This window comes from Lutjanus erythropterus, chromosome 14 (assembly GCF_056507025.1).
Source record: "Lutjanus erythropterus isolate fLutEry1 chromosome 14, fLutEry1.hap2, whole genome shotgun sequence".
NCBI lineage: Eukaryota > Metazoa > Chordata > Actinopteri > Lutjaniformes > Lutjanidae > Lutjanus > Lutjanus erythropterus.
The window spans coordinates 15738003-15764456 of NC_139330.1; the positions used below are offsets into that span (position 1 = coordinate 15738003).

At 40.5% G+C, this 26454-nt stretch overlaps 1 protein-coding gene and 1 pseudogene across 2 annotated transcripts in view; both read right to left on the bottom strand.

Moving 5' to 3' along the window:
• LOC146315353 (A-type potassium channel modulatory protein KCNIP2) overlaps window positions 1-26454 on the bottom strand; it is a 156352-nt gene that overhangs the window by 128000 nt on the left and 1898 nt on the right. For both annotated transcript variants that reach the window (XM_084735861.1, XM_084735865.1), the window contains exon 2: window positions 8414-8548. In XM_084735861.1, coding sequence (XP_084591987.1) covers window positions 8414-8425 — 12 coding nt within the window. In that variant the 5' untranslated portion in view covers window positions 8426-8548. The remainder of the gene's footprint in view (window positions 1-8413; window positions 8549-26454) is intronic.
• Window positions 18800-26454, bottom strand: part of LOC146315354 (uncharacterized) — an 84761-nt pseudogene continuing 77106 nt past the window's right edge.

Sequence of the window (26454 nt, forward strand, 5' to 3'; positions counted from 1 at the left end):
GGTGCTATACTCCTGCCTAATTCACCACTCTGCTCGGTCATCCATCCTCATCTCTCAGGAATTAATCGGCATCTGAATCAGACGCGTGTCACTAAAAGGTTGGCCAGAGGACCTTGCCTTCAGATGGGGCTGCCTTAAGTGTCGTATCTGTCACTGAAATTACCATTCAAGCATGCATTTGCCTCATGTAGCTGCCCCATAATGCCTACATGCAAATGCACATGTCATGTAGCCCTTGACCTGCTGTACAGTACAGCGTGACAGTTATGTAGATGGTTCAGGGGGATAGTGTTGGCGAAGGTTTGCTTCCGTAGGAGATAACATGTCATCTTAGTTGATTCTGTTCTACACGAGAGGTCACAGAGTGTTCCCCCACCAAATTTGTTCTGACAATCAAATATGCCTTCAAAGACTGCTGTGTGAAGTTGGTACTTTCATCTTTTATAGAGAACAGAGGTCAAGTCATGCTGGTCGTAGACTCATGAATGAATCTCTCAGCTTTTGTTGCTAAAACTGGGTGGAAACAATTAGAGTTTTTAAAAAAAAAGCCGCAATGCGAAACCAAGCCGAAGTTTTTAAGATTGCCCTTCATATCGGAGCGGTAACATCAGGCTTGTTCGGCATGAGCCAGGCCTGTGCAGAAATGATCACTGGCGATCACTGCACAATGCATGCCGGTTAGGTTTGTGTCCAACTTGATCCCAGCTTGCCCTGATGCTATGTACAGGTGGTCAACAACAACCACACAACATCAAGACAGGCATTTGTAGTCAGTGGAGAGCAACTGCAGCGCCTGGCTCTAGAAACTGCACCTGTCTGTCACCTGATTAATGAGCTGACTGGCTCCGATGACCCTTAGTTTTGACAACGAACAAATGTCATAGAAAATCCCAATTTTCTGTGTAATTGCATTTTTATTTATTTAACACTGGATGTATTAGTTTTATGTTGTGCAGTGAAGTTTTAGTCTAACAAGACATATCAGAATGTCCATATAACATTTCTAATAGTCACTGCAGTGTAATCCACTCCTCCTTTGTCCATACAATGATTGTGTAAAAATATGGATAAATACTGGTTTATAGCTGGTGTGATTAGCAAATATTAATAATAAATATTGATGGAATCAACTGGGTTTGCAACATTTCAATAAAAATAGAAGAAATCACCAGTCACTGGTACAAGAAATTGGAAGCTTGGTATCAAACTCTGTGCAGATTTCAATAGGAAAAGGTTCCTGTGTGTGCACAATAATGTCAAACAACCTGGAATTAACAGGCATATTGTTTTAGCATTCTTAAAACTTAAAAACAGAAATAAAGGGTCTAGGTTAATACTATTGGAACTGGATCACTTTGTGATTTGATGGACATACTGTGGACTGACAAATCACAACTGTTAAACCCATTCAATCTAACCACTTAGTAGACTGCAGTGGGCCCAAAGAAAAACAAGTTTCCAAAATATTCAGTGCCCAATTGCTCCATTGTGGTTCAATAAAGATTGTGGGTCTCTTAAATTTTTCTGGCTTAGAAAACAAATTAAAAATCAAAGGGCGTTTGGAGGAAAAGATGGTTTGTGAATGTCATACTACACTGCAGGGACATCGACTAAAAGGGAGTTTTAATCATTTAATTATTCCTCTTTTGGGCCCCAAACTATTTCTATTGATTACTATTAATGATACGTTTAGGAATTGGATTGCACTTTTTTATTTATGTTAAAATAGCCATTATTGAAGGAAAGAAGAAAAACATCAATATAACGGGTCATTCAAACATTTCAGCAGTATGGTATGTCAATACTTTTTCTGCTTTTTCATCCACTGTAACTGACATGAATTGAAGCTGACCACAGCTGGTGTTTTTAATGTGGGACAAAAGTAGGAGAATCACTTTAAAGTCACTTGTCTGGTTGAAATGTCCATTGTATAATTAAACAGCACATTTAGGATTTTCTTTTCGTTGCACTCTGGCAGAACAAAAGACATGTGGCTTTGACTCACCAAGATTCCTCCTGGGTGAAAACTGCAGTGTTTGCAAGCATTAATGACACACTGGGGAGCGTACACAAATGACTTTTCCCTTGGTACATTAAGTCAACTGTGTTTGGTCAGATCTGTGATTACTGCTACTTTATACCCATCACACAACAACAAAAAGCCTTTATGTTTCCTGTCTTAGCTTTGCTTATTTAGAGCAGCAGGTGGATGACCACATCCTGATAAAGAAAAGTGTCCTCATTACCATATAAATGCTTACAATTTTGAGAGTAAAGTGTGACTGAAAGGCACCAAAACACCCTGGAAAAGAGGTGAGTTAAGGTCATGAGGAGTTGGATGTTCCCCCTGTTATAAGCCTCATTTGAACCCTGCGTGCTGCCAATAAACAGAGGGAGGCCCACAATAACCACAAGGCCCACTTTTTCTGTCATCTAATACCAACAAAATATTTCACAGATACGGACGATTGGATAGTGATTGGATTTCTGTGTGTGGTAAATGAAAGGAGACAAGGAGAGGTGGATTCTAAATGAAGGAGAGGAGGAGTGTGCGAGAATGAAGGATAGGGGAAGTGGGGAGATCGATTCATGGTGAGTTAGAGGGGATTTAGTGAGTCAGAGCCAAAATAAAGAGAATCGGCAAGTCATTGTCGAGGAGGCCTGTGACTGAGGGGGTTAGTGATCAGGTCGGGACTTCAAGACAAATCTAGATGAGGACACTTCATAGCTGAGCAGTGACCCAGAGACAACCTTGTTGTATCTCTGATCAGAATAGCAGATACCGGGCGCGGTGCCAGCTGCGTGTGGAGGTCTGCTGTTGTTTTGTTGAAGGTGTTGTTTGCATTCATATTTTCAACAGCAGAAAACATTAGGGGTCTTTTCATGCTCTTGATTAAAGATCATTTCCTACAGTGGACCAATATGTGCTATACTAGGCACAACACTGAAACTTGAAATGTAACTTTTTGACATTTAGCAGTTATTGACAATCAAATAAACAACTTTGTAGGGCTGCACCTTGTGGTCAGTCGGTCGATTGGTTGGTCGTTTGGCTCTTGTCCAACTGAATTCTTGTGTTATTTTCATAAGGAAAGAAGTGCTTCTTAATCATTTTCATGGGCAGGAGGGACATGCAGACTTGATGTATTTGATATTTGAGTGACAAGCTATTTATTGAACATTTACTGGCTCCAAACTAACTGACACCATGTCAAACTACCAGCGCATATTGCTACATCGGCCCCCAGCCTCAGAGGACAAAGCACCCGAGTGGATAAAAAGTTTATTTTTGAGGTCAACATTTGTGGATTTAACAACGAGAGCTAGTAATGGTACAAGCTCAAAGATGGATCTACTGGTGGTGACGTGACTTCAAAGTTGAAAGCTGTAAATTTTGCCATGTTATATATTGTTTTGTGTTTATTTTGTTGTGAATTTGGTGTGAGGCTGTTGCTAATGCAGCTTTTCCCACAGGCTGAGGCGATGCTGGGTTAATATTGTAATATTGAGAGACAGTAAAGATATACTGTGTAAACATTAAGCCTCATTTGAGGCCAGCTACACAAAAAACAAGAGTAGAAGATGGATGGCAGTTTGGATATTTATACTGCAGCTAACAAGCTGCGTTAACTTTGCTGTTATGTGGAAGTCAGACAGTTCTGCTCTGTGATCCTCTTCTATGGTTTGCTGCTGCTATATGTACATTTACTTAATAGACATGCCCTGAAGGTAACAATATAACTATGTGTTAAAAAGAAATGGAGGAATTTCCTGCTGAATTTTGACACTAGCATGTTGCTAATGTGGCTGCTTCCACAGGCTGGGGCGATGTTGGACTAATGTTGTAACGTTGAGGGACAGTTAAGAGAAACTGTATTAACATTAAACCTCATTTGAAATCAGCTACATAAAATTGAGAGTAGCAGGTTGGATGGTGGTAACTGTCTTTTTTTATGCTGCTTTTTATGGAAGTTTACTGCAGCACATGGTGCATTAGCTGTAGTGTTGTAGAGAAACTGGCTGGTTCTGCTCTGTGATCCTTGTTTCCACAGTGTGTGTGTGTGTGTGTGTGTGTGTGTGTGTGTGTGTGTGTTGCTGCTGTATATAAACTTATAGATAGACATGCTCTGAAGGTAACAATAAAGCTATAAATAAATGGTCAAACTGCAGGGATTCATGTGCTTGGCAACACTGTGTAACACTGAGTGCTCTCTGGTGAATTTAGAGTTGCAGATTTTGTGCAGATTTTGTTCCTTCATTGACAAATCGATTGGTTGAAGAGTAGGTAGAAATTCAGTCGCCTAAGATATTCTTTGGTTGACCACAGCCCTATAAATTTGAGGGGAAAAAGAGGCTATTTTGTGGCAGGTTTCTGACCTTCCTTTGCATTCCCATTGATTTAACAGTATTATCCTACGATTTTCAAACTACTTGTCAGTGTGCATGTGAGTGTGGCTGCACATAAAAAGTTTTAAATTCAAATCAGACCTGGATTAGCCGCTTAATTCTAGCCTACCCATGAACCTCCAGCACCTTGTAACCGGATTATTCACACCCACTCAAAAGCTCAAAGAGACACTCGGACATACAGGTTATGTTGCTGGTGTCTGTGAGTAATTGATAAAAACTCAGAGTTGGGAAAGCAGGAGAGGTGAAGAATGGAGAGGGAAAGGAGGGGGAGGAAAACTCATCAAACTATTGAGATGCAACGTCTGGCTCTCACTGCAACCCCAAGGTTAGTCCCCTGTCCTTGGCAACTCTCTCATGAGCCAAACTGCGTTGTGAATATTAATAGCACAAAACTCTGGGATTCCCAAACCAAGGTGTGAGTTTGTGTGTGCGTGCAAATCATAGGTATGATGGCAAAGAGTCAGATCAGTATGTCACATACTGCACTGTAACTGCAAAACAATGCAGAATTTTTCCATGTAAAGCTTTACGTTACGTCAATATTTTCAGCTCCTGTGGGATCATGGCAGAGATGGGTAAGGATTCTCTGCCAGAACAATTATGCTTCTCAGCAGAAAAGACGGAATAAGAAGGATTAACTTGGAAAAACCTGTCACTGATGGTATTTCAAAGCCTCGAGCTTCCCAAAGTAGAAAGAAAACCCTCCTTGTTAAGCAGTATTAAAAAGCACTTCAAAACGTCTAAATGACACTTCCTTTCATTATTCACCACAGCCTGCGACCTCCAGCACAGAGCTGTCGGCCTGGCTTCAGTCACGCAGCCAATACTGGCTGACTGACTGATTGATGGTGTCCAGTGAGAGATCCGAACACTCAGGCACACCAGATATACACACACACACATACACAGGCATTCAGGCACCCACACACCTACCTGCGCATTAACAAAACATGAAAACATGAGCTAAAAAAATTTATAATCTATGCCCTTGCCAATTTTAATACATTTGAATGCACATTCTACAGCAGATCTGTGTTGTTCTAAATATTATGTTTTTATTACTTAATACTGTGTATGGTTTTTTTAAGATTACTTACCTTATCTATGCATCTGTTCTTTTAGTTCTTTTTGCTGCTGTGGGCCTTCGGTAAAGTTTATCTTATCTTAAATGCAAAGAAAAACAAGCAAAAGAGAGGAGGCTCATACTGAGTGGGAAAAAAGTTTGTTTTGGTACAAATACTAACTTCAGATATAAAAACACAAGTTGGGCACAAAATGATATGAATTCAAATTATTTTTAATTTGTTTTCATTACCACTACACCGACTATATGAGGGGTACTCAAATTTATTACCGACGGTCTGCATCTGATTTTTATTCAAGGTCAGAGGTCCAGCGCAATTTGTGACATCAAAATAACATTTAATTAACTCAGCAAATATATAATAATAATAATAAAAAACAGTCAAGATAGTCAAAATACAGCAGAGCCAAGCAACAACAAACAACACTTCAGCACTTCACACATTCGGCAGTTAGCATCGCCATGACAGTGATGTCAGCGATAGGGAAATAAGACACATTAAAACCACATTAATGGAGACCAGATCACCAGCTACAGTATATTCAATGCCACTAATAATTCATTGATCGATAGAAAACCTATTTCAAAATAGAAAATGTGACAATACATGATGTATTCATAGGAGATATGAGGGGGGTTCAGATTGACTTCCTGTTTGGTCCACATCTGGACCTCGGCCCGTACTCTATATGAATACAAATTAAAGTTTTGTTTTGTTTTATTTTACTTTGGTGTCATACTATTGATAAAAGTCCCTTGTATTACCACTAAAAGCCAGCAGTTTACAATATATTTATGTTTAAAAGAAGGACAGTTGATTGCTGCATAGCACAAAAAATGCAGAGACTTACAATTGAAAACCCACTTACGTTCTTTGTTTTAGTGTCAATCTGATCATGCAAATTATCTGTATCACTGAGTGTTTTTATTGTTTCAGGGTCTTCATAATCTTTCTCAAGTCATCCTCAGAAGCAAAGTGCATTTTATTTAATTTTCTATTTCAAAGCCTATCCTGTTATATCACACCACATCATCTGGTTTCCAGATGTAATGGCAAAAGGCTATCTCAGTTGTCTCATTTCCTCCTAGAAAAAATAACATTTCACATAAATTTCCCACCAAACTTTCATTTGATTAAACCATATATTGTAAATACTGGCTATGAGAAAAGTGATGAAAAGGCACATGCTATCATCGGACCATAAAACCTCAAAACTGCACCAAACTGCTGCAGGGAGTTTTCTGTACAATATCTTCTTTAGATCCATAAACTTCACTTTCTTATATACAGTTTTAATAAAGACAGCTGCAGCCTGGCTCCAAACAGCTTACCATCATCTGAACTTTAAAAGAATCATAGTTTCGCTCCTTCTCCCCATCCTCCCTTCTTTTTATCGTTTTCTCCTATACAGCTATACTATCAGCTCATTCTGTTTTCATCAAACCCATTATAACCCTAATTCAAACTAACTGTCGGCTCTCGCTCTGCACCCATCCCCACTGTACTCTCTCTCTCCATCCTTGTCCTCTAAACCAGAGACATGTAATGACATCATCCATGACAGGACAAGTGTGTGACCTTCAGAAGACATGAACGGATTCCTTTCTCCATATGTGTCAGACCGTTTTTCTCCTGTAATCAGACTTGACTGTAATTGTTTTTATTTTGTTTTGTGGTGCTGTCACAGGAAAAGAAGGATAATGTAACCCCTGAACCCCTGCAGGTATGCTGTCTCAGCGAGCGTTTAAAACCTGTGATGGCTTTCGACAGATGTCAGCTGGGCTGCTGAAATCGACGTCACCTTTTACCTGAGGGATGACATCCTGAGACAGAGGGATCAAACACACACACACACACACACACACACACACACGTTTCTGACAGTGAGTGGGTCTTTTCACATTCTTCTTCACTAAACTCTGAGAAATAAAGGTCTAATTAGGAGGAATTGGGAGAAGTCTTTTTGGTTCCTAGTAGAACCCTATATAAAGGTTTAATCTGGAACCCTTCGGGGGGGTCGTACCAAGAATCCAACATCAACAACATCACCTAGAACCATCTATGAGAGGTTCCACCTGGAACCCCTTGTAAGACATAGTACAGAGAACCCTTCTATGGTGTAGTAGTTTCTCCAAGAACCCTCTCCAGGGGTTCAATCCAGAACCTTTCCACCTTCCAAGGGTGTCAACAAGAACCCATCAGGGTGGTTCTACCAGGGACCCTTTTATATTCCTGCTCTAGAACCCACCCAGGGGTTCTGCTAGGAACCCTCTTATATTCCAGGGGTTTCATCTAGAACCCACCTGAGGATTCTACCAAGAACTCTTTTATATTTCAAGGGTTTCATCTAGAACCCACCAAGGGGGATCTAAAAGTATGTTTTTTGTAAGGGATTTACATGTATCACTCAGTCTCTTCTGAGGGTTCTACAAAGAACCAAACTGTATTCTACAAATGAGGCAAAAATATAAGAACACCGGTAAAATGAATTAAGGGCATTCCAGATACATTTACATTTAACAGCACGATTTGAAACATGGATAAATATTTGAATCCTTGAGGGCGAGGATCTTTTAACACCTATGCTTTCTTCCTTAAAGGTTTTTTTTTTGGGTGAAAAGGGTTCTTCATGGAGCTCTTAGTCTTGCAAACAATCCTTGACCCCGTCTTAAAAAAAATGTCCTTCAAGGCAAATAATTCTAGGTAGAACCCCAGTCCTTTATGTTGGAACCTTTATTCCTGTGACTGTATGATGCATACAGCTTGTGTTTTAGGTGTAGTACACTATAGAGAGCAGCTGAATAATGTTGCATCTCTTTATGTTTACTGGCCTGGAGGAAAGAAAACCAGCAGAATAGAAACCTGTATGAATTACTCATGAGTGTAAAGTGCTTTCTCCCTCTCTCTGACTCACTCACCTCACTCTTCATTTTATTTCCCGTCACTCTGTTTTTTCGCTCCAATTTTTGCCACCTTCTTTGTTCCTGCCGTGTGTCCTTGTGGAGCCTGTCCCAGACGTGTCCGTCCTCTCCCTCCAGACAGTGGAGTCATTTCTGTGGAAAGGTAGACAAACACACACACACACACATTCAAATTGGAGCGCATTATCCGGAGGTGCCCTCTATGATGGTTAATCAGCAGACAATTGGTGTTGACACAAATCATCCATCTGGTATGTGCCTCATTCAAATACAGTCTGACAGTGAAAAACTCAAAGTCGGTTTAGGGGGACGTCAGTTTAAAAGCCTCTTAATGTCCTGGCAGTAAGTTTATAGAAGGCTTTCACAGCAACATAAAACTGTCGTGTTATTGCCTCTTCATCATACGTAGCAAACCTGTCTCCTAAAAATTTAGTTTATAAACTGTTGAACGTACGTTTTGTAGGACACCTAACTGCTGCCTGGATTATGTTTACTTTTAGCATTTTTTTCCAGTACAGGGAGGGTGATAGTCTTACAAAACAGACCTTGACACTGGAGACTGGCCTTTCCACGCTCCTGTAGTTAGGTTTAAGTTTTAAAACACTTTGGTTAAGGTTAGTGACGGACTGGGTTTTCTCACATAATGTGTCCTGTCTGTTGACTTTTTAAAACAAATATTTAACCGTGAGGGAGGATCTTTTCCCCACCTTGACCAAGTAGTTCAAAGCTGCTATAAGGATATTTTGTGTTTCTACCTTCATAAGCACAAAATATAACATAAATATATATAATAAATAAAAATCTCCTCATGCTTCTTTTTAACTGGCTAACGTACTACTTAATGTAACTTTCCCTGAGAAAATGTAAACACAGGCTCATTTCATCTGATTTCACTGAGAAAAAGACCCAGTGGCAGGCATTAAGAACATCTATACAGATATAGACAATCTTATTGTTGATGCTCTCATTAATGTTGCGTAGGTCTTACAGAATAAAATAAAGAAACTGCTTCTTTGCTGCAGCCTAACATGCAGGTTCAAGTACTGCAGGCCTATTGGTTACAGCGCTGAACTACTTCTACTGCAGGATATGCGCTCTGGTTGACAAAGACATTTAATTGACCAGGATGATGTGGTGAATGAGTGGTTAAACACAGGACTTTCAGCCAGACAAGTGAGGTTGGAGTGTGTGTGGCAATTTTTATTGCCTTTTAGCAGAGAAATGTGGATGTAGTTTTTTTTAGTGAGGCTCCAATGTGATGATGGGCTATTATTTGTACATTGTAGAGGATGATTAAATGTCCCTGCTCCAAATCCCTGTGAAACAGAGTTAAAAAATGATGTTAAATCAAAGTTTACAAATTGTAGGTGAAAAAAGAAAGCTTTTGGATCTAATCTGAACATCTTTTCACCGGTGATCACAGTCTTTTTTTCAAACGTCTTTTCCCATGAGCAGACATCGTAAGAAAAACAAATTATGTTGTCACTGACACGTTCAGTCTGAACATTTTGAGACTTTGTAATTATGTTCATTAGAAAAGGATCCTCATGATGTTAATAAAAAACAGAATTTTGCTCATGGGGTGCCCTGCAGGCCTCGGGGTGCTCACCATGAAACACAGGGCCCCTGCGGTTTGCTTAAGGCTAAGAACATTTGTTGCATGTCATCCCCCATCGCTCTCTTCCTCCGTTTCCTGCCATTGTGTTTCTCTAATAAAGACAAAAGGTGCCCATATACATTTTAAAAAGAATGGCATTTTCTAATGCTAGTAAGTAGTATAAGCAGTATCTTCTTCTTCTTTTTTTTTGGAGGAAAGGGTGCATTATAATGCTGTAATGTGCCTTTACAGAGACAGAACATGAGGTACTTCTGACTGTTTTCTATTTCTCTTCAGGATTAAAGGATTAAAAGATAATCATTTCAGATAATTATTTCTTATGGGACAATTTCAACTTTTTTATGCAAATTAAATTAATGAATATCAGACAAAAACTTAAGACTGTAAACTAAACTGTACCAATATGAATAGCGCACTGGGATTGAGGATCAGTGGCTGTTTATTTGTGACAGATTGAGACAAAAGGACATTTTACCGAATGTATCTCTGAGGTAAATCTTATTCAATATTTTAATGCAATCTCTAATTGTAAAATTTTATTTGTCCATGTCCAAAATTTGTTCTATTGTTGATAGCCACAAATTTAGTAAATTAATCGCCCCAAATATTCTAGTTTCAGAGGTTATTTTAAGTCAAAGATATACGTTAAGTTTTTCTCAACCTCTTCCCTAAACGGTATCGATTTTGGACACTTGCATACTTGTTCCCTCTCCTTCCTTATCCTATTCAAGATTCAAGTCACGTTGTTTGAAAACACATGTATACTCATATACATTCACACATGGATACATGCATCTCCTGCGCTTCATCAGAGTAATGAAAAGTGCTGTTTAGTGGACCAAGAGGCTGTTACGCTACAAGCCACAAACCAATCAAATAGATTTGCTTATTGAACCTGATTGTATTCTCGTATCAGTCATCCCCAATGAGAACACCACTGAAATATTAACTGAATAATATACAAAACTGGAAACATATAAACCTCTTTATAAACTCCTACCATTCTTCCCCAGGGAGTATATCTGTTTATTTTCAAAGTGATTTTTCATTGACAGTGAAAGGTAACACAGCCTCTCATGTTCCCCTGGCAGTGTGTGTGTGTGTGTGTGTGTGTGTGTGTGTGTGTGTGTGTGTGTGTGTGTGTGTGTGTGTGTGCCCTTCCATCAGGGCAATGCAACCTGAGCTTGTGTATTGAAGCAGTGACAGCAACCGAGCGCACAGAATCCAGTTAAAGTCCTCGCCGTGCCCATGAAAGCCAATATGGTCAACAACGGAGAGGGGGGAAAAAAGAAAGAGGAAGAGGTGGGATTAAAGTCTGGAGGCACTTTTTAAGATCTCATTGATTAGAAGGTGAATCTGGAGACACGTAGGTGAATCCCATTTATCTCAACATCTCATCACAGCCCTCGTCTCAATCTATTCGATATCCTTTCACAACAATCTCATTATCACTTCCTATTTCCCTGATATGGCATTGATCTGTCACCACAATGAATTGTCATAACTTTCCATAAAGCGTCCTCGTTTTTCATCAGCGTGCCGTCAGAGCAAACAGCCTAACTGTGTTGGACAAACACTTACAATAACAAATCACCCTGGGTTGGGTGAGGCCAGCTAAATAGCCATCAGTAGAGGGAAAAGCCCATAAAATCACCCTCTGATAGATCGCTGGGGTGTGCTTGGCTGAGGCAGACGCACGGGTTTTTATAGGCACGGGTGAGGAGGGGACAAAAAAAACTGCTAAGGAGATGGATGGAGAGCTGAAGCTGGTGGGTAGATGCAGGATATGATGGAGAGAGTAAACAGGAAAAGTGCCGATGTGCCGAGCAGACAGATGGATTGAGTCTGGCGGGCCGGAAACTGTCCCAGCCTCTACCCTGAAATGTGTTGTCCCATTAATGTCGCCTGAGGCTTGTTTTGCTGCAACAAAAGTTGTATCACCGATACTATTGTGAAAGAGGAGGGTGGGAGGCTCGTGTTGCCGGTGTTTTAGCTCCACTTGTCTCCACTGTGAGAGACACGGGCAGCAGGCATCTGAATTAACCACTACATGATGCGATGATTTCCTCTCTCATGGTGCTCTTAAGAGCGTCCCTCTTTTTATCAGGATGCTCTTTACAACTCTGCCTGCTCTTCTCTTGTGAAACTCATTGTCAATCTAATTACTCCGACCATCTGTAAAGTGGATGTGTGATCACTGTGCTATGATACTGGTGGGGAATGAATGAGATGAATGGGAGCTACAGAAATGAGATTTGTGTGTATTATATATTAGATAAGTCGAACCTCAGCAAGCTGCAGGAAGACTTTTATCAATCCAAATATATTTCCAGTAAGTGTTGAATCCAGCGACACAGATAATGCTCTGGGTGCAGTGTTTCAAATGCATTGTATCAAATCGGTCCGTGGTGTAGCTCTTTGTGTGTGGAGAAGGTCATTATCCCTGCCAAAGGATCATGCACTCACTTCATCGTGTACGTGTGAGTGTGCATGAGTGAGTGTGCGCACACGTGATCGACGGACCTGCTTCTTGTCCGTTACTGCGGACCAATCAGCCTAATGTTTTTGTGCACATTAGCTTAAATATATCTAATCTAAGGTAATCTCCACTAATTGCATCTGCCAGTTGTGGTGGCATTGCAGTAGGTGCTTCACCATCTGTTGCCTGGCGGGGATCTGCACGCTACTAAGTGCACTCTTCTAATCTGTGTCTGTGCCAACACTTGTGAATGTGCATGTGTGTCCTAAGAGTGTTGAATAAGTAATGCAGAGGCGCCTAATGAAAGATAATGTCTAGTTAATGATCTGTCAAAATGAAGTGTTTGCTCATTGAAGAGGGGATCATCCCAGGCTTTAATTTCCACCCTGTGACTCATACTGGAGGATATTACTTCTTTGTACACAAACTATACACACTCATACACACACATCCATGTGTACATTGAAAACACCCATATCCAAACACAGGCACACACAAACAAAAAATACAAAAGCATTTCAATGCACAGTGCATTATGCTGCGACTGAGCTCGGGTGCCAGTGAATGTGCCGGTTTGTTTGTGTATACTGAGAAGTGCTGAAGCGTCTCATCAACCACTTCAGCTGCCTGCGGATTAACAGAGGAGATGGAAACAGAACACAACAGCCAAACCACCCATAAATGGCCATCTAGCCAACAGCTATGGAGGGAGGATTAGCCTCTGCTTTATTCACCACATATCGTCGTCAGGAAGAGCTCTTACCGCTAATCTTGGCAACAGCTTTCCTGCTCAGTGGGGTCGAGCCACTACACAACCATTCTGAATACTTGAAGAGTGTTGATGTTGCTGCTGATTCACTGTACAGAGATGTGGCTCAAATTTAAACCAAAACAATGCACAAATCAGGTAAGAAAAGGGGATGAGGCTTTGATTTAAAGTTGAGTTAAGGGAGCGCTCACAGAAATTCACATAAACATGTTTACTTATGTAATTTTGGGGGTCATTAGATAGAGTTACATTAATGCTACTTGATTGACTGTCAGTGGGATACTTACTATTAGGCAAAGGTCGGTAGTTGATTCAGCCCAAAGCAGCCAAGGGTCCCATAAAAGGCCTTATACTGTAAACTTTGGGTTAAGACTTGTGTTGTTTCAACTTTTAACTGAGTAATAACTAACATAACATCAGAATGCTTAGTTCATGGGTGTCTTATGGCCTCACCACTAACTTGGACTATTCCATGAACTTACTCACATCTGCGGAAGTGATTCAGGAAGGCAGTATCCCCCAAAAAAGGAGGAAGTGGGAGGATACTAAAATACAACAACCACATCAGCCGCAGCCTGTTCACCCTGCTGTCATCTGGCAAGAGATGCAAAAGTATCCACTGCTATACCACCAAACTTCAGAACAGTTGCTTTCCTGAAGCTGAGAGAGTCCTCAAATCATCCTCTGCATGCCACCATGAATAAATGTGTATTTTTATGACTTATTATTTATTCAAGGATTGAAAAAGGCAGAGAACAAGGGATGTAGAGGGCCCCATGACGGTAGTTGCCTTCAGTCCCAGAAATGACTTCATCAGTTCCTGTTAACCGGAACCCTTATCCTGACCTAAACCAGTGACCCCACAGCCAGAGTTTTTTTTTTGGGTTGTTGTTTTTTTTAACTGGGTGCGGACACAATTTTTGTCCCCAGTTGCATCAGTCATCCCCAAATAACTGGTCTTGAGTCTGAAATCTGCCCCCAAAAATAGCTTATGTTATACCTACAGACACACACACACACACACACACACACACAAGTCTCCTTGCTACAAGCTGAGATGTGCTAGCAGATAAGCACTGATGAGACTAGACTCAAACATGTGCGCAGACACACACACACATACACACGCACGCACACACAGCTCCAAGCAGGGACAAGAACTGCAGACAAAGAGGTCAGACATAAGTCAGGGTAGAGAGAAAGAGAAATGTGATATTTTTAAATACTGCATCATGTGGGAAGAGAGATGGATGTGCATGTGTGTGTGTCATGACATGGTTGATGAGCGTTGCAATTATTTTGATAATCAATTCATCATTTCAGTCGTTTAATGAAGCAAAAATGGCAATTTTTTTACGGTTTCTAGGTGTATTATTAATATTTTCTATTTTTGTGTGTTTTACCATTGTGTTAAATTAAAAATCTTTGGGCTTTGGACTGTTGGTCAAACAAAGCAGGACATCAAAAGAGTTTGTCTTGGGCTTGTGATGGGCAGCAATTTTTTTCCCTACAGATTATGAGGCAATGCACACACCATTTGTCTGGTCTGATTTGTGGTGCAGGAAATCAAAAACCCAAAAATCCATTCAAAGAAAGTCAATTCCCACATATAGTCTCAGACAATCTGAGATCTCCCCGCCTCACAATCACCTGGGAATTTCTAAATGCAAAATAGTTACTTGAACAGCAGTGAGAACAGCCACTAAAAAACCTGTGCCCCTTACATTTTTTCAAGGACATGGCTTACCAGAAACAGTGCTCTCCTTCCATTCTTCTTTCCATTGTGAAATGCATGCAACTTCTGAGGGGCCTTAAAGACTTTGGATGGTTCGGCAGTGCCAGTTTTTTCTTTCTTTTTTTTTTTTTTAACTCTAGTCTAATTGTTTCCACCCAGTTTTAGGGACAAAAGCTGTGAGATTGTCCTCAGTCTCTATTGAGCAAAACTGACTTGTCTATCACACATATGTCCTATGTCTTGAGAAAGGTCCTTGTGACTGAAATGCTAGTGTATCTTATATATTAATCAAAAAATGAAGCTCAATCAATTTTTTTTTTTTAATTTAGACATAAGACCCAATGAGAAGAGGCTAAATCATTACAGGAATGAGAGGCAGGGATCCCAGTTAAAAGTCTTAAGTGATGTCCAAGTGACAGGTGCAAACACACAGGTAAAGTGTAAGAAAAGCATGAGGAGTGCAAACACATGCTCATGAGACTGTGGTAGACAGACTTATTGGGAGCAACACACACAATGGGAAAAGGTTGAGTGTCTGATTGACAATACCATGACACACAGCACAGGCAGAATATGGAACAAAAGAGAAATCCACAGGTGACAAACAGGAGAGAGGACAGTGGAGGAGGACTTAGGGAGTGTCCTCAGGAGTTTCAAGTGGTTCTTTGAAGTATGGCAGGTTAGAGAAATAAGTACCCACTGCATCCTTGATTGTTGGGCTAATAGTCAGACACGCTATCAAACTTGACTCCACTTGATTGTACTTTGAACAAGTCAACTTTTCAACAGGAACCAGAGGTACAAGGTTGATTTCTTTTTCGAATAACAACCCTAAGGGGCTATGTCCACTGAAGCATTTTTCCCCAACTGAAAACACTTGGTGCTGAAAACATTCAGTTGCAAGTGTGCAAGCGTGCTTTGGAGGCCAAGTGTTATTTCAGCTGAGACGCTCTGCTAGTTATGATATAGAATATCTGCACAAGCAACTATTCATTATGTTTTGCAAGTACCCTAATCCCAGATAGTTTGTGTAATAATACTGAATATAAAAATGTCAGCACAAGGGACTCCCTAAAACTTATTTCATCCAGATGGGCGTGGTTTTGCACAAAGTAGCAGTGCATGCTTCTCCTCATGAAAAAGCTCTGTGACAGTTTCAGCCCGTACCCCGAGTACACACAAAAAAAGCTGGACTGAGTGGAAAAGTATGGGCTAATTTTATTTCTAAAGCTTGGGAAATTATACAAAACCAGACTGAATGATATACACATATATGATAAGTTTATTTGCTGTTTGTAAGTACTTGTAATTGATTATCAGTCATATTTTCCAGCATAACATATTGATGGCCAATTTGTGAATTCATCAGCAGTTAGGAAAAAGTGATTTTAAAATCTGCAGGGAAGCAACTAATGTTAGTCGCAGCTACAGCCGTGCCAGCAGTACAAGGAGGAAAAATCTAAATTTCATGGTCTCTGTTCATCTCTGCTTTAAGTTACAGTTAGATTTGGATTCTATATGTTTGGAGTTACAGAAAAGATTGGGTTAATAAATAACATTTTAGGTCACGGTCTTGCTAGATTATCCAAAAAGTCTTTAGAAAACCCAAAGTGAGCTGACAAGAACACGCATCACATGCACAATGTAAGGCACCACGCTTGGGTGAAATTCTGTGTTTTTAGGGAGTCCTGTCAGCACAAGTAGAGTAGCCTGCATGTTCTGGTCCTTGCTGTGGATTAGGACTGAAGCACGTAAGGAGTGAGGAGAGAGTCGGCGGTCTGTGGGGGTTCATGAGATTGTGAGGAAGGTGAGGAAGCATCTGCGAGTGCCATCGATTCCTTCAAGAGCTGAAGCTGGATGGGGCCTGGTTCTAGGCCTACAAACAGGACCCACTTTGTGGTAGCCTTTCTGTCCTGGAAAAACAAATAAAAAAAAGGCCAAACACTCAGAGCGCCTCAACATTCTGTGGGTGTATGTAACAGAGTGTAAATACTGAAATACACTGGAAACAATTCAAAAAATATGTTGGCCTCAGGAAAAAAAAACACTCTGATGGACACAGCCCCTAAGGTACACAGCAGATTTTACTGAATTGCATACAAGAGGAAGCACGGTGTGTGTTTCCTTTTTTACAACCTAACCCTAACCTGGAGAAGGTTATCTCAGCTTTACCTCCACCTACAGAGGCAGCCATCCATGAAGGAGCACCTGAGACATGCTTAAACTACCAAACATAGTTAGTCATTATGTCAGCTACTGAAGCACACCACTGACCACTGCTCTCCTAATGCAGTCCATATATAGCTCTGTAATAACCTTCTGCACAGTATACATGCAGTAAAGTAGAGGAAGATGTCATTATTTGTATCTGTTGTATCTGTTCAACCAACAATATTATCTGTCTTTATATCTGTATTTGGATACAAAGACTGGTTTACAAAGGAGGTCACATAAAATCTGGCAAATGTTTTAATTTTCTGATCTAATATTCATTGGCAGCAAGATTTGTTTGCATACAAAGCATCAAAATGATTTAATATTGGCATATAATTAATTATAAAATATATTTCCACATCCTCGACATCCTAAATAAAAAAGTATGTTTTGCATTGGAAACAGAAACTCTACTGTAGCTGAAGGTAATAATCTTGGTGCAATTAGTGACTGATTAAGATGCAACCTTTTTTAACTGTGCCAAGATAATCATGGAGCTGACTTTTTTCCAAATAACAATGAGCAGATAGATTAAAGAAATATCTGTTTTTGTGTATTTGTGCTTTCTCAAATTACTTATTAGGATTCAGGTGCATCCTTACAGTAAAGGCAAGCCCAGTCATGCAAACTTACAAAAAGCCCTTCAGGGTATTAAATCATCAGTGGCCAGGCAACTGCCTGTAGCATATTTAGCTGCGATGGATAAGACATCTGAGAGAAGTTGTCTGATTATTTTAGTGTAAAAGACAAGGATGTGTTGCTGCTGTTTACATCGCCCTGAGGCTTAACCACAAACCTGGGCTTGATGGTCAGCCACAGAGCTCTCAAAGCAACCCAACTTATTTTAGGATTGAAATTAAACATCTGTCTTGGCATCGAGACTGCACTCTGTTTGCTTGTATTTTCCTGTTGCGCCAGACACTCAATTACATATGCTTTCCAATTTGAGCATGCGTTCCATTTATCCATTTTTCTTTGTAAACCACACGGCTCCGAACTTCTTTGTGGTCTATTGATTCAAATACCAGTGTGCACTGTAATCAATGTGCTTTGCCATCCATAAAGCCTCCATCTCTGTGTGTCATCCCACTTAAGACTGGCATTTACTCTGTGTGGTCGATACTATTATAAACTAGTGGAGTGTCATCACTTTAATTTATGCGAGTCATGTCCCTGATCAACACAAGGGAATGAAAATAGATTCCCCATCTATTGTCTGAATGCAAGCAAACTTCTGCCCCAAGGCTTCCATCTGTCCTTAAATGTCGGCTGGCAGTGTGTGTGTGGGGGAGTGTGTGTTCGGACTTATAATGACCTAGCAATAAAGGATGCACATGGGATGTGCGGAATACAATTGGCAAAGCAGAGGAGACATTTTTCACATCCCACTGGCGCTCACAAATCCTTCGCTTGTTGAGGGGCTCTATTATATTATAAAGAGCTGCAGACTTCAAAGGATTTTTTAAATGGATATTACATAAGTCAGGATCAATATTTTAGTATCTGACCTTTGTTTGATTGAGTCGGTTTTCATTTATGCCAGGTGTTTGCTTTTGTCATTTCTAGCCTCACACAGAATCCCACCAGATAATCAGCATTCGACTCAACGCTCCTCTGTACCTGTTGAGACAGGGAGCAGCGGCAGAGCCAAGCTGTCTCTGGCGTCCCGCTGTTTCCTCCCACGGGGCAGAGTTATCATCAAACGGCGATGCTTCAATGGCGCTCACCACCTCTGTCGTCTAACCACCGGCTTAGTGCCACATGGCCACATGGATTGAAGAGCAGGATAGTGAGGTTTTGGTCCAGATGTATCAGGATGGATATGTGAATTAAAATGGAGTGTGTCAAAATATGTATATTCTCTACAGGAGGAAAATACCCATTAATAATGCAATAAATAAACCCTAGAAAGAGTTAAACTGTCATGGTGGAGCCGATTCCTGCCTGTGAGCATAAAACAGGCAAAAGAAAAAACTGCAGGTGAGCAGATTTTCTTGATACAGATATTTAATGGCCTGCTGGTACACATAATTGGACGATGCTGTCAGCAGTGAAGTATCTTTTATTTCTTACGGTGTCTGGTGGCTGGTTTGGTAATAAAACTGAGTCAATCAGTACTTAATCTGTAAAGCAGGTAACAGCAGATTTAACAAGGATAATAGTGAAGCAGGAGGCACATTTAGATACAACTGGAGAACAGAGACAGTGACGAAGGATAACACTTTAACAGTGGCTATCAACTTAAAGGGATAGTTCGGATATTTGATACAACAGATGGCAGTCAGTACGCCCCCAGTTTGTAAGCACCAGGAGTACCGGTATAGGAAGCTAAGCGAAGTACTGCTGTGGACAGAGTCAGCAGCAACATGTATTTTAGACACCTAAAAAAGCCATATCAGATTAATTGTGTGCTATATTTAGAATATCTTCACAGCTTTACCTTGTCATTAGACAGACTTTTCTTGTGGGTAACTGCCGGTACATAAGCCAGATTGCTCGTCTACCACTGCATCTATCTGTTTCTTTGTTTGGTGTTTTAAAGGGTTAGGTCAGATTCATTGAACTCACACAATAACACAAAGTCACACAATAACACAAGCTAACTAAACGATTAAGGCAGTTTTAGACCAGCAACTCCTACTGTATTCTGGGAGGTAAAATTACCCATGCTGGCCAAAGCAGTCATCTAATGTAGGTAATACAGCTGTTCTGTCAATGTCAATACAGTTCTGCATGCCACCTACGGCTGTCATAATTACTATTTCATTGCAGATTAATTTGTCAATTATTTTCTCAATTATTCCATTAGTTGCCTGGTCTATGAAGTGTCAGAAAATGGTGAAAAATATCAGTGCTTGATAAGCTCAAGGTAACATACTTAAATGCCTTGTTTTGTCCATAAGGATAAAAATACTCAGTTAATTGTCATAGAGGAGTAAAAATCAGAAAATGTTCACATTAAAGAAGCTGAAATCAGAGATTTTTTTTTAAAATTACTCATATTAATTGATTAATACTTGGCAATTAATTTAATAGTTGCAGCTTTAGTGCCACCTTTAGTATACCAGTGCTTTTCCTCCAGTTAAATGTCAAAATGTCTGTTCTTGTCTATAGGTGAACAACTGCTGGCCCAGAACCACAAGTCTGTTCTTGTTGCATGAAATTGGCCAGAACCGGATCCTTAATGAGGCATGTGCTTCCATCATCAGCACTTCCTAAACTCTGCCTTAACTCTGCATTAAGCAAATCACTGATCTGAGCCTTTTTAACAGAGACACTGACAGTTTTTACCCGGCAGACAATAAGGTGTCACGGAGCATCAGAGGCAGCGTCAGTCACAAAATCACACACAGCCAATTGTTAAAGACAGCCCTCTTACCACCTGGCATGAGGTCGACCTGGCACACAACCCAGCACAGATGGCATGGTCAACTCTCAAAAGCACTTGCAAACACACACACACACACCTACACATTCACACTAGCTTTTACAGAGTTTCATTCATTGTTTTGCTCTTACCAAAGGAAAATGGACAGACAGTAAAACTTTATAATAACCTATTTTTTGTGTTGGTGTTGACTGAAGTTATGTAAAACGGCATTATTAGGCATTTATTGCTGCACACACAACATTTTACATTCTTCAGTAATCATTAATAAATACTTAATATAGTACATTTTTTGTGTTATAGTATATTTTTTGTGCCTGGATGTTGCATATTTCTTATTGTTAACATGACCGCAGCCCTGCACGATCAAGAGGGGTACCTACAGCTTCATAGTTTGCGTGGGGCCATTGAACAAGCTGTTGGATTTTATGAGTTCAGACTGGGAGTGAGAACATCTATAAACATCTATAAATAAATATAAATTATCTGGATGGTTATTGTAAGGTTGCAATTGATGCTAGTAATACTTTCATGGTTAATAAATTCTGTGTAGTGCATTTATAAACACCTAGATGGCCATTATAAAAGTCGCAACCTGATGTTTATAAAGCTTGGTTTATAAAACAGACATAAATATTATTTGAATCTTTGATAACAGTACAATAACAATTAGGTAAAGCTTAATTAACTTTCAATTAACCATTCATTAATGATAGTTATTATAAAGTGTGACCAGACATTCCCATTTTGACTAACTTCAAACTAATAATGCTCTATCTTACAAAGTAGAGGCACACAAATACACACATTAATGAAATTCTGACTTATTATTGGTCAAAGAAGCTATTAGGCAGGGATTTGTAGGACCAGTGTTGTGGCGAGGGGCGGTTCACACAATCAATACACCGATGCTGCTGCGCTGCCTCCCATTAGCTGGAAATATTTATGTGTGATTGGAGAAGCAAAGCTGGGGCCATTTGTTCTCATAATGCAGATACAACAGAGGCCTTGCATAGAAGCAAGATATCGCCAAAGAGAAGAGGAAAAGAGGTTAATTAAAAACCCCACTTTATTATAAACTGTCTGGAAAACATGATTCAAACTCATTGCGCACTCTGCTGTGTATATCATCATCCTGCGAGTAGAGGTAAAGAATAAATCACAAAGAAGAGAATATAGTGAAAATAAAACTAAACAATTCAAAAAGCAATGGGACAAAGTGTCATCATCCCACGCTGTGCACAGCATGGCCCCTCATGCCCCAAACAAACATGAAAGCACCAGGCTGTTTTTCAGGCGGTAATATGCACGGCCCACGCGGAGGGAGACTGCCAGTGGACCTGTCATCATCAGCACAACCTCTGGACCCGGTTGTTACATGTCTTACAAATGGAAACTGCAACCAGGCCTGGCAGGAATTTCATGAAGACCTACATTGGTTGTTTCATGGTTGAATGCCTTTAGGTGAAATAAAGTGAGAAAATAAATAAGATAAACAGATCAAAGAACACCAACCTCAAGACCCTGATATCACCTTTCTGCCAGGATACACAGACTCACAGAAAATGAGAAACAGACAGAGAGGAGAGACACAGGGAGAGAAAGAGCACTTTCAGGGGTTAGAAAGAAAGACAAAGAGTGGGAGAGCGATGGGAAAGCGGCAGCAGTGGCGTGATTGGGGAGCAAGCAGAGCTCGAGGCTTGCGATGACAGGTAATCACTCACACACAATATGCTTTGACAGCACAAGAAACGTGTCAAGAAGAGATCCCCCACGCAAACAAGCAGCAGCACTCAAAGTGACACGTACACACATGCAGGCATTCCCACACACACTCGCACAAGACAGTCATTATCGATTGAAAATTACAGACGTGGGTCTTGTGTAACTGAAATATCAGGCGAGAGGAAACAGCAACTTTCCCTTCAGAAATGATTTGTTAATACTCAGAAGATCCTCAGGGTTTAAAGCCCCGGTTTATGTACAGTATTTTCTGGATTATGGCTGATGGATCTATATTTAGCACGCATTGATGAGTCAGGTTCAATCTCACCCACGATGAAGGGTTTGAGGCAAGCCGGGCTGAGCTGTTGTGTATCGATATACACGCAATTACAGTTGGGCAGGGCTTTAACTCCTTACACACAGCCACTGAACTTGCATACTCATTAGGTTTGCATAGCACAGGGCCAACAAATCCAGAGTGTGCACAGTGCCCTTGGCAGAGAAGCAGATGTGCCATCCAGAAGATGAATCTACTCCACAAATAAATCAGACCATCATAGAGTTTTCTCCCGAGGATTAGATTTGCTAGGGCACACCTGCGCACTTACATATACAGACACATGCAGTAAAGTAGTTATAGCTAACACACGCTTGATGTCCAAAGACCCGTGTCAGATAGTTACACATGTGCAATTATGAGTGTTTACGCACATGCACTCACACACACACAGGTGCAGGCATTACATAATGAAGACTGCCCTCCTAATCCCAAGGTGTTTGGAGCTCCTTGCCCTCCACCTCAGTGGCCAGGAGGAGGAGGAAAAGATGTAGTGGATGTATGTCTGTAATCTAGTGTGAAATCAGTCATGAAGGTGCGTAGATTAATCCTCCCTGTGTCTGAGGGCAGGGCGCAGATACTTCTCTGCCTGCAGTGAAGCTGAAGGTCAAACTCAAACAGTGCATAGCCATGGAACAGAGCCATGACCAGAACTGAAAGATATGCATCTAACAGTGTGAGCTGGCTGCACACACACAAGATTAAGATGGGGACAGAGCTTAACCCGGGGCAGTAGTACGCTCAAGAACATCACTTTAATTTGCTTTTGTTTGATTGTAATACTTATTAACTTTGCTGTTTCGGAAAATAAACTTTTTTTGATCGATTTTGTTCCATAGTGGCAGGCTGGATTAGACATATTGGTTTTTATGCAGTCAGCAGTATGTAACAAAAATCCATGAAGATTTTGTGCTTTCATATTAAGATTATTTCACCAAATGTATATTGGTATAGATCAGACATTTGTGCACTGTTGTCAGTTCTCTGACAGATGTGTAGGATGACAGGGTTCGGACAGGGTTTTCCTCAAACATAGAATCAAATCTTCCAAAACAATACAGATGTTGTGAAGTGAAGAAAAATCGGACCTTTTCATTTTAGAAGGAAAACGGACATTCAGTCAGTGTCAGTGTTAACTGTAGTCAATTTAAGCAATAAACTGAAACCAACCACTCTAATTTGCCAGGTGGTCAATACAAATTCCAAAGTCTTTGGCAGCTTAAAAATAAAATAAGGAAATTGTATCGCTGTTTAGTTATTAGGAGCCCAGATCCTATGACCAGTCAGGTGAGCAATTATGCTTTGTTTTTTCTGATCAAAAAGCGAAAAGAAATATGAGTCCTTTCAGTCTGCCTCCATCAAAGTGGATGAACCTGACATACAACTCCATCACTGACTCTTCATGCAATGTATTTCAGACAGCAGGGTTTGGTTGTGGGATCTGACATATGGCTGCTCTCCTCCATGCTATATTGACCAGGAAAACTTTGCTCTCCTGCTCACCGAGCTGTCCAGGGAGTGCCTACAAGTACCAGGATGCATTGCGCCTGAGCCACTGATGCCCATACCCATGCTTCTGTGTATCACCACCCTAGCCTATAAGCTCTTACATTGTTGGCCTGAATATAGTGTTGTGTGACAAAAATACTCATCTAGCTCGCCCCCTGCCAGCCCAGAGGAAGAGACAAGAAATCCAAGCTGAAATTGCCAGATTTTGCAGAAGGAGAACTCGCCTCTCTCAGTCAATATAACACGCACTGAGGGATTTATTGCTTCAATTGACCACATTTACTATCAAAACTGACTGGACATTCAAATGAAAAGTGGCAGATTTTCCCTTTAAGCTTTTTGCAGTGGCATCCAACAATATCTAAAGGCAGTCTCAAGTGTTTAGACGGTTCCAGTGGCCGTGCTCGAAGGCAGGGAGCAAAGCCTGCCGTCACTGAGAGGGTCAGTCTTTTAAACAAGGATAACAGCACACACATTCAGACATTATTTCCATAAAAGTCAGTCATGGGGTTGCATTCGTTTGCACACAGCAAAATTGACAGAAGTTGTGATATGAAGAATGAAGAGAGAGCAGAGCAGTTTAAATCATGTGCAGTCAAATGGGAGTTTTTCACACTAATAAGAGGTATAAATCTAGTAGAATACAAACACTGAGAGGTAAGACTCGTGTTTAATCATAGCTGGGCTAATGGTACTGCAGGAGTGCTTTGCTGCAATTTATATTTAGTTCCCAGCTGCAGTGAATTAGGTAAATGTCAGGACAATAATGGAAAACAAAGATATTTTTAGGATCTGTTGAGGTCACCAACCAGTTCAGAGAATGAGGTGTGTTTTTCAAATGAACATGACAGATTGTTAACTGCACCAGCAACTTCTTCAATGCTGCTTAAGCCACAAGTCTTAAGTTCAAACTCTCTCTGTGGAGGTTTAAGTTATTCATTCTCTGGAAACACTCCAAGTTCCTGCAGGGCTAAATCTTCATGTCCACAATTCATTTGCAAAAAGGGACCGATTCACTGTGCCACAATGCATTAATATCAAGACTGAACAAATTGAATAAGAGAGACACAAAATAAGAGGACATTAAAGAATGATACAGATAATGCGGACCTACAAATACAGAAAGGCTAGACCTCATAATTAAGTTAGTTTCATCGAAAGCCAGACAGCATTCCCTTCAGTGCTGACCCTGGGTCTGACGCTGATAGACAGCAGAACAGACAGGGGTGAAAAGGAGAATAGGAATGAGCAAATGAAAGAGAAAGCGATACAATGAAGGAACCAGGAAGGTAGAGAGGGAAATTGGAAAGCAGAAGCTGAAGGGAAAGGAGTGCATCAGGAGGCATTAAGAGGCAGAACATGAGGTTGTGAATGAATGACAGACAAAAGAAAAAGAGAGGACACGGAAGAGGCAGAGGTGACTTTCTGATATGCAAGACAAGCTTAAATGGCAGAGAGAAAGGAGATGAAATATTTGGCTTGTATCCACTTTGGACTGAACATTATTCTTTTTCTGCTCCTCGACACTGGGCTCAATTTTGTGAAAAATGTTCCCACACACAACAAGGTGAGAGAAGAATGTTTCAGCTTATAAATGAACTAAGAGAAAGCAAGGCCAGGCACACAGAGTAGAGCCCCTTTTACAGTGAAGAAAAAAACACTGGCACACAGTAAAATATGGCTTTTGTCCTCAGTGTGGAAAGGTATAACCAGCATACACTCCTGGGTCAGAAGTCACTGGTATTTGTCAGCTCCAGCTACAATCAGCAGTGACATAAACATGACCAGGTGGACATTTTATTTTTTGCTTCTTTTCAGAAGAGGCAATTAAGGCTTGTCATCTCCATCACTAACTTCTGAGACTCTTTTGCCCATTTTGCATACACATACTGTTTGACTTGACTTGAGTTTGCACCTGCTTGAAGGTGTGTATTTGCTGATGAGACACTTGTCTTTAATGAACCACCTGTAAAACAGTAGATAAACATTTTATTTCTTAGAAATTTTTCACAGTGACGTCCCCCATTATTTTATTTTCTAAAAGCTTTTATTATGAAGCAGCAAAATCAGTTGTGTTGGGTGTGTTTGGTTTTCATTTGGAGTAACTTTACACAACTTCCATACGGCTGAAAGCGAACATGAAACTGTAAAATAAAGCAGATACCTGAAAGCACCGTCATCATCAGCAAGAGAATCACTGTCCTCAGCAACATCCACTAATGACAACAGTGACTTTGTGTATGCAAGTCCATGTAAAACTGAAA